The sequence below is a fragment of the Mizuhopecten yessoensis genome, unplaced genomic scaffold (assembly GCF_002113885.1).
Source record: "Mizuhopecten yessoensis strain PY_sf001 unplaced genomic scaffold, ASM211388v2 scaffold4583, whole genome shotgun sequence".
NCBI lineage: Eukaryota > Metazoa > Mollusca > Bivalvia > Pectinida > Pectinidae > Mizuhopecten > Mizuhopecten yessoensis.
In genome coordinates this window covers 411,898-431,178 of record NW_018405619.1, presented here as the reverse complement: position 1 = coordinate 431,178, position 19,281 = coordinate 411,898, and the positions used below count along the sequence as shown (strand labels likewise).

At 35.5% G+C, this 19,281-nt stretch overlaps 1 protein-coding gene across 5 annotated transcripts; it reads right to left on the bottom strand.

Annotated features, from left to right (window-relative positions):
- Positions 1-8,131: 8,131 nt before the first annotated feature.
- On the bottom strand, positions 8,132-17,648 carry LOC110449343 (solute carrier family 43 member 3-like). 5 transcript variants are annotated; one of them, XM_021496142.1, is made up of 9 exons: positions 17,207-17,245; positions 15,983-16,029; positions 13,874-13,966; positions 13,247-13,448; positions 12,571-12,774; positions 11,930-12,031; positions 10,627-10,792; positions 9,979-10,099; positions 8,132-9,304 (listed from the first exon to the last, which is right to left on the bottom strand). In XM_021496142.1, exons 3-9 carry the CDS (start codon positions 13,886-13,888, stop codon positions 9,200-9,202), a joined length of 915 nt encoding a protein of 304 aa, XP_021351817.1. In that variant the 5' UTR covers positions 13,889-13,966; positions 15,983-16,029; positions 17,207-17,245; the 3' UTR covers positions 8,132-9,199. The 5 variants fall into 5 exon arrangements, with proteins under 5 accessions (XP_021351817.1, XP_021351813.1, XP_021351814.1 ...); XM_021496138.1 differs by lacking the exon at positions 13,874-13,966 and having other exon boundaries at positions 13,247-13,375; positions 17,207-17,646; XM_021496139.1 differs by lacking the exon at positions 13,874-13,966 and having other exon boundaries at positions 8,132-9,239; positions 13,247-13,375; positions 17,207-17,646.
- Positions 17,649-19,281: the final 1,633 nt, after the last annotated feature.

The following is a 19,281-nucleotide window of genomic DNA, read 5'->3' as shown; positions in this document are numbered from 1 at the left end:
AAAACGAAAATTCGAATCGGAGAGGGAACGGAGCAAAATGAAACGATTAGGGTTGAAGGGGCTAAAAATGAAACGAAACAGAACGGGAAAAAAGGAAAAAGTCAACTACGGAGACGAAACGAGGTAAGTCTTGAGAACGGAATTGAATGAAAACGCGAATAAAATGGAATGATAACCTAAAATATGTCACCCGAAACCCCTGTATTTACGCAAGTATTTTTTATCCGGCGAAATGATCTTAGTTAATAATCTGTTGCACCCATTTCAGCATTTGGGATCTTTCTTCTTCTCTCTAGTTTTACTAGGTTCTGTTTCCTAGTGTCTTGCTTGGCATTCTATCTTTGGTGTTAGTGCTGAGCGTTCACTTAGGAGTGGAAGGCAATGACGTCTGTCCCCATACCGGGACATATCAAAGTCCTTAAAAATGGTAGATGTTAAAACCCGCCTGACGTTCAGTGTCCTCTTTTTATTGGTTTAGCCATCTTGTTTGTTGTGGTGTCAGGTATTTGCGCACTTCTACAAAGGAACGTAACTGATTATAATGCAAAGACAAAACGCAGTATGGAAAAGGATAAACATAAGACTCACGGAAATAAACAAGGACACGAATCCTTAAAAGAGGCTACGGATAAAGCAAAGGAGGACTTGAAGTTGGTTCAGTACACGACAAACAAGACTCTCGAAAGGACTAGGGCCGTTAAGGGTAATTTCGTGCTTCATCATGGATTTGAAATAAGTTGTTATATACGTATTTTGGAATAGATGAAGTTCGTCAATATGAAATTTCAAATTCATCTGACAACTGGTATAGGAGATATGGCATAACAAAGAGAGGTATAAGAGAATTTCTTATTGACTCCATCTTCATGCAACTTCTGAAAATAGAATGTACAACGGATTGACATTTGCTGAGAATTGATTAAAGCTGCAACACTTCAACAATTGGAAATATAATTTCAAAATATTAAATTAGACAATGCCACAAGTGTATTGGTTTTTTTCTAGATCAGGGTATTCTAACCCGTGAATATTGTTTATGTTATTTTACACTAAGTGTTATTGTTTTTTATTTCAGGGTTATGCTAAGTCATGAATAAAGTTTATGTTTTTCTACTTATTCGCTTTTCGTGTGGCCATAACACATGCGGTTTATTTCTTTTTGTAGTAGATAGAAAAGACCCTTTGTGATTTGCTACGTCCTTTCAGAAATGTTTGTCTACTATATAGCTATACATTGGGGCTTTGTTAGACCCCCTAATGCATCAACGTGTCTTGATTATGTGTATGCTTAATGCATCAATTGTGAAAGGTATAGTAATCTTATTATAGTAACTACTGCTTTCCTGGTAGGCGCCTAGTCTAGTCCTAATGCATAGCATGTTTATGTAATTTTATTATTATCATCGATGCTTAACGGCCCAACAACACAGGAAAGATCACTAGGGCCAACAAATGGTCGACAAAAACAAATGCTAAATCAAATTTTAAAGGTGTGAAAAAGGAGAAAGACCAAAAAGGAAGAAAAGAAAAGAGAAAGAACAGAAACAAAATCTACACTATATACATGGGACTCTGAGGATTTACCAGGGCCCGACCATTCCAGAGGAATGCCCAAAGGGTTGGCCCGAAAGCGGACATCTGTAAACCAAACCCCCAGGAAGGAATGCACAACGTTGCAAACCTAGCATTTGCGTCCTGGCCAAAGAACGGTACTGCTGGGTCTGACCTCTACTTTTCAAACTGTCTGGCTTGGATGACCTACAAGGAGCACAAAGCCCCAGCCAGCATAGCTGTCCAGGTCATTGAGGATCTCAATCCCACCCATCACGGAAAGGTGCAGCGAATAGGGGGATGTTTATGTAAACGAATCTTACTAAATGAATATAACACATGTATACATGTATGCTTAATGTAAGTATGAAGCATTCAGTCTGGTTGATGCATTAGGAGGTCTAACAGGCCTTACCTAAAATCAGTCAACCTAGCTAAATTTGTCTAGACAAGTAAATAAATCAGAATTTCTAAGTTCAAATGCTCAAAATTTTAAAACAAAATTATGACTTTAAGTACATACCTTAACTACCATCATTGTCAAAACAGACGGGACCAGACAAATATTGATTAGACCGATGTTAATGGAGGAACCTCGCAGTAGTAATGGCAGCACATGTTCAGTAATGTTTAATTTAATAAATAAACATGTTAATTGAATATATATGAATAATAAGCTTTCATCATAAATGAATAATTTGAGTCCCCGACAAACCTGCTCAGTTGAATAATCCGATGTGGTGTCAAGCTGTGCAAAGTGTGTGTTTTTTTGTTGCAAAAGTAAATAAAACTATAGCACATAATCCAAACAAATAAATGAAAACAACACATAGTTACAATGAAGTTGTAAGTATTTATTGATGAGCAAGTATTTTGTACATATTAAATATGCATCCTTTGAATAAGCGCAAATATATCTATTGTTACTTGACACACTAGTTTTAATTGTATTCACGCGCATTACCTGTATATAATTAGATATCATCAGAGCCTGACCAGCCACGCCCACAAGTATTATTCCAGGGAGAGGAAGCCAAGTGTTATCTATGCTATTAAACATAGTGTTCGTATTCTCTGAACTAATGCCAAGTACATAACATTTTGTATACAAGAGCGTTAACAAAATCAACAAAGAGTAACTAACATTCGATACCACCAGACAACAGGAACCGAACAAAACACGTGAAACAGTTGAGAAAAGAAAACACTAACACATTTATATACCTTCCTTATAAAATATATAAATGTAAATAAATAAGTAAGCAAATAAATAAATAAGAACAATGTCATTACCGTAAAATACTTTAAATGATATCACATGCATTTAAAAGGTATTATATGAATCTATATATCTCTTATAATATCAAAGGTAATCATTATGTTTAACAATGTTTACAAATTGTTGACTGTGAAATACCTTGTGAAGTGAAACAGAAGCACACAATTCCAGCAACAGCCATAGCCCTGTATATCAACATAGACAAAGGTAAATTAATACAACTTTATATCAACTTTCATTTTCTAACTACAAACATCTCCCCGTTTAATCGATATTCATTTAACATAGATATTGCATTACTGAATTAATGATATAAAATAATCAGCCACATCCGGAAAATTAGAGCTAGAAACGATAACTGTAAAAGTCGAGCCAAAGTAAAGTCAATGTAAAGGACTGGGGGCGTTAAGGGTTATTTTGGCCATCATTAAAAGTAAATAACTAATTTCTGTTATAAACATCATATGGTTAATTGGGGCTATCGTGTTTGGTACATATTTATTCCAATGCGCATGCGTAGATATCTTACCATAGCAATAAAATCGCGTTGATATGCAGAAATAGCCGACATAATTATGTTGTTTCGGACAGTGAGCAAGCAGAAATGAAAGGCCTCCGCAAGGCTTTCAAATATTGAAGAGTTTTTATTTAATTTCCTTCAAAATGGCTAATTTTCAACCAAAAGGCGCACAAAAAAACGATATTCACGCATTTAATTATGAAAATGTGGGCTTATCTCTCTTTTGTTATGCCATATCTTATAAACCAGTTGTCGAATTAATTTGAAATTTCTTATTTGCAGACTAGAAGAGGACACAAACGCAAATCTCCCATTCTGCAGGGCGTTCCCACACTAGTCGCAATTAACGATGTATGCAGGTGGTAACAGCATGTGTATTTTTTCTCGATTTCCGACCTGTAGGGGTGAGTCGTGAAACATAATTATTATAATTTAATAAGTGCGTGACCTATTGTTATTAATATTATTATTTATTGGTTATTTATTGATAGTTAAGGTCTAATCAACGTATAAGGTCATTTAAGGACGTTCCTCTCCATGTGGTAAGCTATGCCTGGATAGTGCATGTGTGCCGAAGACAGGATATGTTTGTGTATTTGCCTACTTGTGATGGCGCGAATCTGATGCCGACTGTAAAGTGTTATCTTACTGAAATACCATGCCGAAGGCACCTAGCAAGCGTTTCGCCCGGTCACATTATATTGACAAAGGGTGAATCAGTTGTTGTCATTACCCCTTTATGCTGAACGCTAAGCAGGGAATAACAACTACCATTTTTAAGGACTTTGGTATGTCCCGGCCTGGGGACGGAGCCCATTGATTCTTCCTAGTTCGGTATATAACTGATAACGTATATACTCATTGTCGACCGAATTTATCGCAATTCCACATGGTCGTTTATGCAGAAACCCGAATACACTAGTCTCGTTCAACCAGACTCTTTTTGTTTACGCAGTGATTAAGCATTTGATTGAACAAGACTAGTGTATTCGGGTTTCTGTATATTCGGTCGACAATGAGTCATAAGATCAATCCCCCCCCCCCCCGTACATGTACCAGCCGTGGGTGTCTTTTCAGTGAAATAGCACTTTAAAGTCGGCATGAGATCTGCGCTATCACAAGGAGGCTACATCAACATAACCTAACTCCGGCACGCATACACACATTCCAAACACATGGAGGCACGTCCATAAATGACCCCAGCTGTTTATAGGACGTATCGTCTTTAGAGCATTCGACATCGGGAGTACGAGTTTTTTTCCTTTACAAACAGATATAAATATGGCATAGAAATGTTACCCTACTAGAACGAAAATAGCGAATATTTGAATACTATTGAAAACGTGGGTTCGGTTGAAAATCAGCAACTAGCATTTACTTCTAACATATCATTAAAAAATAATGCATAATCAAAAAAGACGAGTTCAGGTAAAAACTAGTGATATAATTATAAAGTAATGTGTCATTTCTTGGACGTACTTGGACAGCTTGTTATTTCAGCACCATAAGTTTGGTACTGTTATCTAGCAACATGCACAATATACTGTAGCAGTGCACTAGGTAGTAACATCACACTCACTTGTTTACATCACATCTTTACACCAAACGTATCTCGTTTATCAAGTGACTTACTTACATGTTCAATATTCGTATCCTTTTGATGCCAAAGGTCAAGTGAAGTTGTCCACTAGGAAACGCTACTGATGACGACACAGCAACTCCAATGCTGAATATCAAGTTAAATTGTTCATCCTGGGAGAAACAATTTGTTTTTCGTAGATCACTTTACTGGAGTGGACATTATAGTTTGGAATGCTTTCTTCCAGTACACACAGACTTTCGAACACACCCTCTTGCTCGAGGATGAACACAAAGGCGAACCATCCAAGTTGTATTCCACCGAATAACAACATTTCTAATAAACTAAATACAACAAGAGCTACTACCCTGGTGCTATATGTATCCATTTGATGAAAATGTATATATTTACATGTATGTGTCGGTTTCACGTCTGTGAGATCGCCGAGAAAAAAATAATAATCCGGGATCATGTATATTTAACTGATAAAGTTTGCCACGTACTACGAGCGAGCACCAATTGCTTGGCTTTTTTAAGTCATAATTATAACAATTTTCCATATACATTTGTATTATTTGCCTGTGTATTATTTATATGGAGAGGGTTTACATAGGCTGCGCCTGTTGCCCAATCTCTTTGGCAATATAACATCCTTGTCAAAAAAAATTGTTGAAATGAAATGACCATAAGGTAGAAACAGTATGCCACGGCGTCAACAGATAAGTGGAACATTACTACAAAAACAGCACCAAAGAACAAATAAAACAAATCTTCAATTTACAAGCACTAAAGATACTACAATGTCTGCACAAATGGCAACGTTATCTTGCGCATTTTCGACATTCTTATAACCTCAAAGAAGCATCATTAAAAACTAAGCTGACTTCGTTTTGCACTGAATTAGTAATAAGACAGTTATACTAACAATGCTTATAGAACATTGGATGGCGCCCATACAATTTCATTCACGCGGGTGTCAAACTTCAAACGACCCGGACTCAGGATTTCACGACAGTTTGGTTTTATTCTGACCATTTCAAGCTTTTTAATGAATTGTATCCAATATTCTAAAGATCATCAACGAAAAGAAAGGGGCAATTTATATTTAGTATCACTGAAGTGCCGACTTATTTACGTTATTCTCCGTTGTGAACCTGTCACCGATTTACAGTCCCTGCAGGTAGGGCGTAAGAATGGAACCTGCTGCCCCCATTGCATGATCGTAAGAGGCGACTAAATTTGGGATCTTGTCTTTTCTCTTCTTTCTAAACATTTTCTTTCTTCCTAATGTCTCCCTTGACAATGCCTCACTTTTGGCCTTTAGGTGAGCGTTCGCCCCTGGGAGAAAGGCTTTGGGTTCTGTCCCCTGGCCTAGACATACCAGAGTCTGTAAAAATGGTAGTTTCTACTCCTGCTTAACGCTCATCAATTTAGGAGGTGGACGACTGGTTCGCCCGTTGTCAGTATAATGTGACCGGGTTGGGTGTCCTGCTGGGTGCCTTCGGCAGTATGTTTCAGTGAGGTAGCACTATAAAGTCGGCATCAGTTCCGCGCTATCACAAGGAAAAACCCGAACATATTGCAGCCTTCCAAAACACACACGCATACACTACACGCATGCATCTTGCAAACAGTAGAAGCCGTCCTTAAATGACCATAGTTGTTGAAAGGACGTTGAATAATATTAAACCAAACCAAACCCCGATATACACATGTTATCAGTGCATACATAATACCGCCAAACAAATGTGTATTTGAAGGTGACAGAAAACAATAAATTCGTTTGCACATAGTCTCAATTTATCAATTTGTCACAGACGCCTCGTTTTAATCTAACAAACAAGTCGTTGTCACAGTTGATGTCATAATTTCGAGTCAGTGATTATTTTGTGCCAGGTTGAAGTGGATGCATGCTCTAGAAATGTTTGGATATGTATATGCACGTGTGGACCCTCATATTATCGCATATGTTCACGGAACATTCAAGGTTAAACATCTGACAGAAAAGCGTTTTGTGTGTCCTGATAGGAACATTATGCATGTGCGTTGTACTTCTGTTTATATACCTTGAAAATTATTAGAAAATCGTGTTCAAACATTTATTCATTTATGTTTGAAAATTCCTGTTTAAATACCAATATTTCAACACTTTCTATTAAGATGTTAAAAAGTCTGAAAAATGAACATTTATTAATAATTCTGTATTTTGCTTTTCATGTAACTTATGGGACATAACTCGCAGGACAATGACTGGTTGAAAGACAAGAAACGTTAACAAAAATTTAACAAGTATTCGAATTTAAATAGGGCATTATCGCTATCATAAATTTCTTTTTGTTTGTTATTTACAAACTACTGACCGAATCTTTAACAAAGCAAACTAATCCTATCTCGAATTACAAATGCAGATGAAAGGTGGGCATTATTGTGTCATTATATTTTCCTCATAAATTTTGGTTAACACTTTACATGCATGTTTCATGTTTGCTAGGGAATGTATATGTGTTTCCTTTCTAGGAGGAGACAGCTCGTACGACCCTTTCTTGGAACGCATATTTAGTGAATAATATGACAAATAAATGTCATACATTTGATGGTAACCGTTAATGATGGAGCGGCCCAATTCCTTGCACCGTTTGTACGGTAAGAACCTTTGTGAATTTGGCAGACAAATATCAACCCTCGGGATAGGATTTTTGTAGTAAAGCACTCGAAAAAGACACATGCTCAGCCTGAAAAATGTACTTACAGAATATAATCTCAGAATTTACATTCATATGTATACATGTCATTTTAACATGCATGCTAAGTCCTTAGACACGATGAAGTATTCTTCTTTTCAAATTGTCTTTGCACATCTTTCAAATTAACAATCATATCGCTCATTCCATTCTTGCGCAATTAGCGTACATTATGTTGCTTTAATAAATTCTAATAAATTACACACAGAGATATTAACACAAAAAAAGCTGTCGTTCCGTCTTCAAGAACAAGTTTAAATGAAGATCTTGTATCGAAGCCTTAAAACAAAATAAGCATACAGTAAAGTTCGAACTCGTGGGGACCAGATTAATAGTTCGAAGAATACATGCTATTCGACGAATCCGAGGTTCTTCCGGCATCGTTTTGAACAGGTGGGACAACAGACAGCACACGCACCGCAAATATATTAAATAAGTAAACACAAGTTCAATGAAGATTACAACATTTAATAAGATATAAAATTGCTCAAAACTGAAAACATATAGGCATCGGTATTTAGGAATGAAGTAAAATGAAGAAGCTGTAGTAATGTGACACGTACTTGTCGTTTAGACAAAGTATGCCATACTGTATTCGGCTACGTTAATTAGACAAATTTGAAAACGAGAGAAACACTTCGATCATTTCAAAATTATGAGATCTTGAATCCCTGTTTTTATAATGTTGATTTCTAACAAAAGAACAATCTCCAAGTATTCAGGAATGAATATCGTTCAAGGTGGTCGGGAATCCGCTGAAACATCGATGCCAAAGATCGCAAGGAAATAATAATAATGTACACACAATGATAATGCATCTACAACAAGGTAACGGTACAGTTACTTAATGATACTGCCGTAAATCCTCTAGTTATCTGACATCCGGCTGACACCTGTATAAACGCAATGTCAGTTCGAGTAATCCAAGGTTAATTTACATAGAATACATAAGAACATGGTCGGGACAAAGCAAACTCTTCGGGGAACAGGTTTTTTCGAGTAATGCGAGTTCGAGTACGTGGGGTTTCACTGCATACTTGCCGATAGTCGCTGAGTCAAGGGTCTGCCTCGCTGCCTGCCGCTGAGACAAACTCGCCTCGCCTTCAGTTGTTTTATATTTCGAATGTGGCCGGTTGTCGCCACTAGCCAACGACATACGAACTTTGCTATTTTCCAATACCTTGCTTCCAAATTTAACAGGTTTAGCAGGTATATATTGCTTAAAGCTAAGGCTCCCATTATAGGCTATCATCGCCTCATCAATAGCACAAAATAATCTCCTACTTGGATAATGTTACTCCACCTTAAATCATTTGACACTTCCTTCAATCATTTGACTCCTCATTTGACTCCTCCTTTGACTTCTCCTTCAACCATTTGACACCATTTAATTATTTTACTCCTCCTTAAATCGTTTGACTCCTCCTTCAGTCATTTGACTCCTCCTTCAACCATTTAACTCTCCTTCTTCAATCATTTGACTCGTCATTCAATTATTTAACTCATCCTTCAATCAATAGACTCCGCATTCATCCTTTAATAATGTAAGTGTATCTACTTCGTCTGTAGCTGAAGAAGACGAGGATGGGATGGAACAAGGAGATACATGACGCACACAACAGGAATACGTTCACCTAGTGGATAAAAAACAGTTGATCAATGAAGATTGCCGTAATAAAATAAACATTGATACCTGTTTGTTCAATCCAGTTCAAAATTATACGGTCATTTGTTTTATTAGAACTGTGTGGATGCTTAAGAAGACTAATAAACGCTTCAATTATCACATCTAATGTTTTATCATTTGATTCAAGAAAAATCATATCTATACATATCAGAGCTTACTAACGCAATGTTACTCCTTAAATAGTATGGGCTATCGGAATTGACGGACTCGTATAAAGCTTTATAACACGTGAAAGTGATGTTTTTAGTCTTTTTATCTTTCCTTTCATTATGATTTAAAAGATTTTCTGGTATTCACATTCATCACAAAAATGAGAATTTTTCGAAAATTACTACTTACAGTTTACTTTATTTTCATTACAATGACAATGCCTCATAAATAACCGTATTTCATGGAACAATTGGCGGCAGACCAAAGATTTCAGCTTCAGATAATACTTCTGTTCCGAAAAACTTACAATTTGCCTTTATACCTACAACTGTAACCAGTAACGTATGTACATATATTTTATCGAGGGAAATCTAAACAACGACAGGGTCTTTTTTATCCGTTATATACAGCTTGGCATAGGATTGTTTTGTCCTCCTTTCGATATGATATCGGTAAGGGGAGATAACTTACGTGTGTCATTGCCCCAACATATTCCTCCGTCCAAGCAAACAGGCCATACTGAATCATGGTCAAAATCCCAGAAATAGAAACAGCCATTCCGTATACCATGCTTATGTATTTCATGGGAAATCTGAAATGATACACGTTTCCATTGCATTTTAAATCATTTGTGATTGGTAAGTCGATTCTTTAGCTGATAATTCACAAAACGCGGAAATCGCAAATTATATTTCATCAAGAGTTTTTTTTTAAAACCTGTAGCAAAAAGTGTCAAAGACATGTACTTGTATCTCTTTCGCCGATGTAGATCCTTGTTTGTTTATCATCTGATTACGTTATGCACCCACGCGAAAACAAGTAATCGCAGTTGAAAATATATTCTGCACAATATGTGTATATGATTGGCTTAATGTCAGTGTTGTGTGTAGAATTCATATCAATCATATAAACCATGACAGAAATAAATTGGTTACGAAATAATGAAAACGTAAGAAATGAATATCATTATCCGCCAAAAACCGGAAGTGCCAACATGTCTTACGGAAGTGGCGTTTCTTGCACAATATGCGGTATACATCATATGTGACGAATTAAATCAGTAAAATATATCTAGCCTTCTTATTAGGAACAAAATGCTATATACATTCTACGACTTACGCGATTCTGATGTACTGTACGTGAATGCTATAGACGAAAGATCGGAGAAAGGTCAGCACGACGAAGTCGACATACAACGCTGTCGGTGTGGATATAAATGCTAGGGCAGACAACAGAATCGTCAAACATGACGTCACTGCAAGGGGGATCACTGTCCTCATGATACCTGGAGTTAAACACCACAAACATCCACGACAATAACGAAAAAATATCAAACAAGCGTCTAACAATTAAGTACATATATTTTATTGTAAATTTAAGACTGATGGTAAACATACTTTTTTTTTGTTCTTTATTTTCTCTTTTTTTCTTCCTTTCTTTGTTAATTTTAAGAAAGGGAAATTATAATATATTGCCATGCAATTGTGACCATTACATAACGTAAACTACAATGAAAGACAATACAACAATAGTAATCTAACATTTTATTAATCTGCAATTGTTATCTGACACCTTACGTTGTATAGTCCCTACAACGCATGTCATTCTGAAATATGTTCATAGGACATATCATTGACAAAGGCGTTGCTTTTAATGTTGAGCGTTCGCCCAAGGCGAGGAAGATAATGGGTTCTGTTCCCAGGCCGGAAAATATCAAAGTCCTAAATAATGCTAGTTATTGTTCCCTGCTTAACGTTCAGCAGTGAGGGTAATGGCAACAACTGGTTCACCCGTTGTCAGTATAATGTGACATGGTGGAATGCTGTGCTGGGTGCCTTCGGCATAGTGTTTCGGTGAGATAGCACTATAAAGTCGGCAACAGATCCATGCTGTCACATGGAGGCAAGTACACACACATACTCTGTCGTCGGCACGTATGCATGCTTACAAAACACGATGGAGGCTCGTCCTTAAATTACCTTAGCTGTTAATAGGACGTTAAACAAAATAAAACTAAACCAAATGACTACGTTTATCAACATTACTAAAAATCGTTACGTCATCTTCGGGTATATTTATGAAGTTCCCAAAATGTGTTTAACAGAATACGAGAGTTGAACTATTAACTGCTCAATCAATTGAAGACGCATGACCAAAATCAGATCACTCTTCACAAAAAATAAATTTATTGGAATAAGGTATCATTAGTCTAGAGATTATTAATGTAAGTTCAAATAGCATCAAATACCTAAAATGATAAAATGCTGACAATTTACTAAGTATTTCATTAGTAAAACCACCTATACGTATTTTCCTTTTGTTACAACCATAAAGTTATATAATTATATTTAAATAATTCATCTGCTAAATTTTCATTGAATAAAGAAAATGTCACCTTACATTTAAACAATTGATAAATAACCTTTGAACACCTTTCCCATCGCATCCATTGTGTATCCGGCGATGAAAGATGATACCAAACCTCCAAGCATGACGAAGGACATGACGTCCGTGAAATAGCTTACTGTGGAAAGTGATGTGGTAACTTTAGTGAATTTCTAGATAAACCCATATGGATTTTACTCATTATGATTAAAGTTTATAAAATGAAGGTCAAAGATTTCTTTCGTATGCGCAAAAGGCATATCTGCAACATGCTTGAACTAAACTCATTTAACTCAAATGGAATAGTGTCAAAATGGTCACGTAATAGCCAATCTGCGTATGATTTAGTATTAAAAAGCATTTACTGTATGTGAGCCGAGTAAAAAATGAAATCCTGCGAAAATCCAGAAATTCTGTTCTGAAGTCATGGTTTTTCTAGATTCCATATTTGTCAGTCACTTAATATTCAGTAATTTAAATGTCATGGATTCAAAAATATCATATATGATTGTATTTCAGATTTTTGTGAAACTTTTAGCTCCCATTTCAATATATACGTTATCACCAATATATTTGATAGTTAAAAAAAGATAATAATATTGATGTTATATGTCAACAACATATGACGTACAATCGACCAGAAGTGAATGCATTATCGAACTTGTGCTCAAAATTTACCTTTACTTTCGTCTTGGAGAATGTGTTCCATAAATCTGTTTGCTGATCCGAGGAAGTAGTAGAACTTCAACAACACAACACTCAACCACATAACATGTGAAATAAAGAGGTGATGACAAAGTATTACACCAATTGTCATATTCATCATGTCGCCGGAAGTTCGATCGCCGTCACCGGAAGTTAATTCTCTCTTGTTTACGATATCTTTAACAAACACATTTATTACATTATAAAACCAAACGATGAATTAAATATGTTTTTGGCTAGATTAAAAGCGACAATATGATTCAATTAAAATATAACTTTGATAAAAAAAAATGTTTTTGTTTTTCGTTGAAATGAGATTCGTAATGATTTCTTTCAGTCGAAAAGTACATAAATAACAAACAATAGATGCGGTATTGCACATCAAACCAGCGGGTACATTTGTTTGTCACATATCACATCATACATGTGATGTAATCAATCTTCTACACAAGCCACTTTTCATTTAATTACGTCGCAACGATTGAAATTGTATTATATAAAATTACCAATGTATGATTAAAATCAACATTTGAAGCTTTCCATTGGGTTACATTTATGCAATTGCATTTTCAGGATATTTTCAACATTTCTGTTACATGTTCAACTATACCATCACCATTGTTTGTCGTGCTTTGAACAAACTTCATACCCTCTATCACTTTTTCTTTAGCCTTTTCATTTTCCTCGGGTTCATCGTTTTCCTCATTTCGTTTAGTCGTCTGGTTTCCATCGGTTACGTCCCTTTTTTGTGTTGTCGGATGGAGTAGTGTACATATACCTACCACCAGGACAAACAAGATGGCGGTGCCAATTAAAGAGAATTTCTTATTGACTCCGTCTTCATGTAACCTCTGAAAATATAGGGGATACCTGGTATTCGATCAATCCTGCAATGGTTAACGATAGGAACGACCGAAAGTATCATATAAAACGAGAAGAAACATTAAATGTAGAGTTTTGTTTGAAAGTCACAGTTAAACCTTAACGTTACTAATGGGTTTATGCTATTCCACTTAATCGCACATATAAGATTTTTTCGTTTATAGAAATCTTATTTTTTTCTGTTTTGATAGATTGAAGACATCTTGCTTGATCTTCTCACTACATTAATCTGGACTTGCCTTGCTCTTGTACTACTGTTTTGGTTAAGTACTCATAGATTCGATTAAAAAACTTGTAACAGTAGCTGGATGTGTCCAGTAAAGTAAAGTAGACTAATAGGAATTTGACATTTATCTTTGCGATATGAAAAATCGTTATGATTTGAAGCGCATACCTTAACTACCATCATTGTCAAAACAGACGAGTCCAGACAACCGTTGATTAGACCAATGTAAATGGAGGACCCTCGCTGTAGTAATGGCAGCACCTGTTCAATAACGTATTAAAGTATACCTCAGCGTGTCTGATTAGATGATACTGGCTATATGACGGGGTATCACGCGCTCAAGTTTTCCCTATTATATTTCTCTTATTTGGAGACTCTCTAGAAAAATGCACACGAGCCTACAAAACCTAGTTCCGAATGACTGGAGCAGACGATAACAATTGTGCGTTCAAGTGATTATCTCTGCTATTTGATTTTGTTTTTGATTGATTTATATATTTTTGTCGGCATAATAACAGTACTAAAGCAGACCCTTCGCCCTCATAAACATGGTTATCCTCGGAGAAACAAAGAATCGTGTTTTCCTCAAGAAAGGCAATAAATGTATAATGTCCCATGAATATAATTTCGTAAGTGTACAAGTAGTATACTATGAAATGACCAATAGAAATACGTTCAAGTGAAGCACCTTTTATAAAATCTATTAATTAAACGTTCACTGCACCACATGGCCGTTTTGTCCATTTAGAATTCATCAGTGATATAAAGGAATATTTGGCGTTTGTCTACCCTATGTGAATTATACTTAAACTTGTATTTCTTGTTACACTTGCGATATTAAATTCCATTTAAAAGGCTACTAAATTATAAGCATCATCCTTTAACGTCATAGTACATGACATATAGCTCTTATGAAATATACACTGGAGTATATACATTGATCACGTCAATATAAATATTTATCCTGATAATCAATTGAAATAGTGTGTAATTCTTTTAACCGATTGCACCTTACTTAACATTTATGTTATGATCAGATAAAAGTACATTACCTGCATTAAATTAGATATCAGCAAAGCCTGACCAGCCACGCCCACAAATATGATACCGGGTAGGGGTAGCCAAGGGGTCCACGTGCATGTAAACATAGTGTGTTAAATAATTAATACATTGTTTATAGAACAGTTTACGAGTGAGCTATGTATCACGTATGTCCCATATGTAAACCAGCGCGTTAAAGACGAGTAACAAAAGAGTAGCTTAAATTTGATGTAAAAACACAATAAATGTATTTGATGATGTGCTGAATGTAACCCAAATTGTAAAAGTAAGTTAACACCGTCAAGTTCAAAATTGCCAAATTCTTAATGTAACTATGCATTGACTACAGATATATCAGTACCTTCAATAAGATTCATCAGTTTAGAAATATGTGTTATTAGACGTGTCGCAACGCTGCAACCGACTGGTCCTTTTGTCAAGCTACCATTGAGTGAGCGATTTGTATGTGGTCACTCGACCGGGACGTTTTTAAAACATTATTTATAGAACAGTTTACTTGTGCGTTTACAAAGACAATGTTCAATGCTTACAAATATAACATATTCATTATCTATCTCATTCTGGAAGTTTTCTATGGTCAACATGGATAAACATTGACGTACGTCTGTATAACGGTGTACAGTGAATGTACATAAAAATATAAAATTTCTTCACATCGTTGTATAGGTAAAATAATACAAATCGCTCACTCAGTCATAGCCTTACAAAGGAACCAGTCGGTCTTGAAATGTTGCGACACGTTTAATACGTACATTGTTTGTGTAGAAAGTAAAACTTTGATATATGATATATCACTAAGTTTGGTAATTTTGAACTTGGCATAGATGATCTACGTGTACAATGTGGATTACATGAATCATTTCAGCAAACAGATGCACACATTCGTATCCACAGTATAACTTCTTGACATGTAACACCGCCTTAGTTACATATCATTTTTGTTACCACCCTTCATTGTTCTATGCAGGAACTGGTCGAACAAAAAAACCTGTCGTTTTGGCCCACGCGAGCATTAAAATTGGTACCCCTCAAAAGAGTCTGAATTAATCTATTTAACTGCTTTAAGATAAGACACGCTTTAATACATTGTATGTTATCGCTACCAACACGGGAAGGTATATTATAGCTCGTTTCCATCATTTTTATATTTAAAATATTTAAAATATTTACATTTAATATGTAAAAATAACAAAATATAATTAATGTAACACGTACCTGGTGATGTGAAAGCGAAACACAATATTCCGGCGACAGCCATAGCCCTGTATATAAAAATCAATAAAAGCATATTAATGCTATCATCAATTTACATTAAAACTAGCTAAACAAGCTCGACCCATATTTTTTAAAATTCTAGTACAGTCCTATACACGTAATAGCAAAGCAATATATGAGACACACCAGTTTGTACAAGCACCAACATATACTGTAGTACTGCAGATGTCAAACTAGTGCTCAGTACCATAAAAGAAGTGTGTAATTATTCCAATTATGAAAATTTTATTGTTTAATTGGTCGAGACATATGACCAAATATGGACAGGAGTTATCACAGTTGAGCTCCGGATTACTGAAATGTATGTATAAATTACAATGCATATATCTATGTACTGTAAAGCGGTGTGAAAATATTTAAGTAGCACAACCAATAAGTTGTCAGGAGGGTTACACTTACTGGTTGTGTTACTTGAATCTGTTCGTACTAGCAAACCTGAAGAAAATGTTAAGAAATATACTGTCAAGCACTTTAGAGCAGCCTATCTTATCTAGATAGGACGCTGTATCAAATGTTGTATATTTTACAAACTTTGTTTGATAGAATGCATGCTACATCCGTTAGAAGGTAACAGTGTCCTGGCCTTTTCCTCGGATATATCTAGGGCCTGTATTCATACAACCGTTCTCATTCTCAAAGTCAGATTATGTGCTCTAAACCAATTTCTTATTCCATTGATAAGTTTAGGAAAAATGACATTTTGTAAATGATCTGGATTTTTTTTAGAGAGTCTTTTGGCTGAATACAATTTTCTGTTTAAACTGAACATTTTGACCGTGTAACAAGATTTCAAGCCAGCGGCAAGAAAGTAGGTATGAGCACAGAATCCATGCTTGAGCACGAGAACGGTTTCATGAATACGGGCTTAGGTCTATTGTTATTTAAATGGTGTATATATGTATTTAATGAATCTAGGTTTTTCATTATTTGTATATTATGTGTAAATATATAGTACCCTTGAAAAGGTCCCTCGCCACTTTCACGCTCTAGTAAATGTAGGACTCAAATACTGGAACACAGTATAAACCGGCCCAGCATACACAAATATAGAACATATATTTTAGTGTCACATGAGTTCATAAAGAGTCTGGCATCAAACACAGGTTGTATGGTGATAAAAAAGTACAATATATAGATTTTGTTTAAACATTGAGTGTGACTTACATATGTATCGCCCGTATCAGTTTGGTATCAAATGACAAATATAGTTGTCCGGCGAGAAACGTCGCCACTGTAAAGATACCAACTCCAACACTGAAAATCAAATTGAATCGTTCATCCTGGAGGAAACAACCGTCACTATCAGAGGTCACGTTACTCGAACTGACGTTAGACTTTGAAACATTATCTTCCAGAACACAGAGATTTTCGAATACGCCTTCTTGCTTCAGGATGAAAACAAGCGCAAACCACCCATATTGTATTCCACCGAAGAATAATACTTCTAACAAACTAAAGCCAACAAGAGATACGACTCTGAGGCTACATGTATCCATGTTGATGAAAGTGCGTTGTTGTGTATTACAGAAACACATGAGTCATTGAAGTTACTGAGACGAAACACATTTCATCCAGGATCATGTATGTGTATTTAACTGAGAAACATAATAGCTTCAAATTTCATTTATAAAAGGGCTCTTTACGAAAGCTAATTCGTGCAAATTTGCAGAAAATATCTCGTTCACACAACCTTTTAACAAGTTCGCTCGACTATTAATGAACGACTATTTATCTTTGTACTACTTTATATTTCTTTTCAATTCCTAACCCTAACAATGACGCCGTACTACGCTACGGTACGATTAAGCTTCCTTCTGTAGTTAATAGACGATTACATCTTAAGACTTATTTCTGTCTAGTCATCATATCATATTTTTACGTTTTGTTGAAAAGATTAAGGTTTTAAAAAGACACTGCAACGCGGGTATGAAACAGTATACCACGGCGTCAACACACATGGGGCCTGCTCGTTAATGCGGAACAACCGGTTCGTCTGTTTTTAAATGTTAACATTATTTGGTATAAATACTGGCGAACCTGCAAAAGTTTATGCAGGCCTTACAAAGCTTTGTCAAGGCTCGCTTGAAAGCAACATCAGATTCGAACAACTTTAGTCCAACCGGTTCAACCGTTTGTATCGTGATTAACAAAAATGGCAAGTGACATATACTACCAAAGGCAGCACATCGGCAACAAAAATATCACTCTCAACACAGGTGAATTAAAAGTCAGCGAACCAGATCAGTATTTACAACATCGTCAACACTCAAATGCACCCTTCACATAAACATACATAGATTTTATTGACATGGTGTTATGGTCAAATGTATCGAATAAAAGACAAGCCTATATCATTTTTTTTCCATAGGTGGCTAGAGTGTTACAAGAATATTATAGAACTTTAGCTGAATAGATTTTATAGATATTTTAAAATGAAAATACATAAATGTAAACGATAAAGTAATTAAAGGGAGGTAACTCACTTTTGATCACTTACAATATAACATAGGACATACACACACCGACACCGACACACACAAACAAAACATAAATATAGTTATTAATTATCATAATGACACGTGTACACATGAGTTACTAATTAACATTCGATACAGTTAGGTAGATGGACCAAAAGTCCATGTGCAAGTACTGCACTGGTCATCACCACCTAAACTGTGTATTGATTTATTTATATGTAACTATTTAATCTATTATTAAATATACAGAATTAACCCGATATGTACATTTATCAAAAGTATATGTAAAACGTTGTGTAGAGGAGCACAACATAAATAAGTGAAAATATATATTTATTACATAATCAAATAAATTCACAGTCATGTTCAACTGTTTTCATAGAAAATTACAGTTTTGTCAATTTAATAGCTTTCTAGATCTTGTGAAAGTTATATATACATATACCTATGTTTATTTTGAAAAAGAAGGCTATGGTTTTGATATTCATATAACTAAGGAGTTTTAAGATATCCCTTTCTGCTTCAACAGATGTTGAGAACGATTTGGACTTCCACCTTTTAGGCCTCTAGCATCACCGATGAAGTCCTAGAAGGACGAACAGCTTTAATGGTGAAGTGTAATTCATCAATTTCCAGATTACTGTATTTATTACCCAACTGTATAGGTGCAATCACAGATATGTGTCTAACGGTCATCTTTCATAACGTCGCCTGAACAAAAAGGCAAAACATATGTTGGATGTCAGTTGATAAATAGTATGT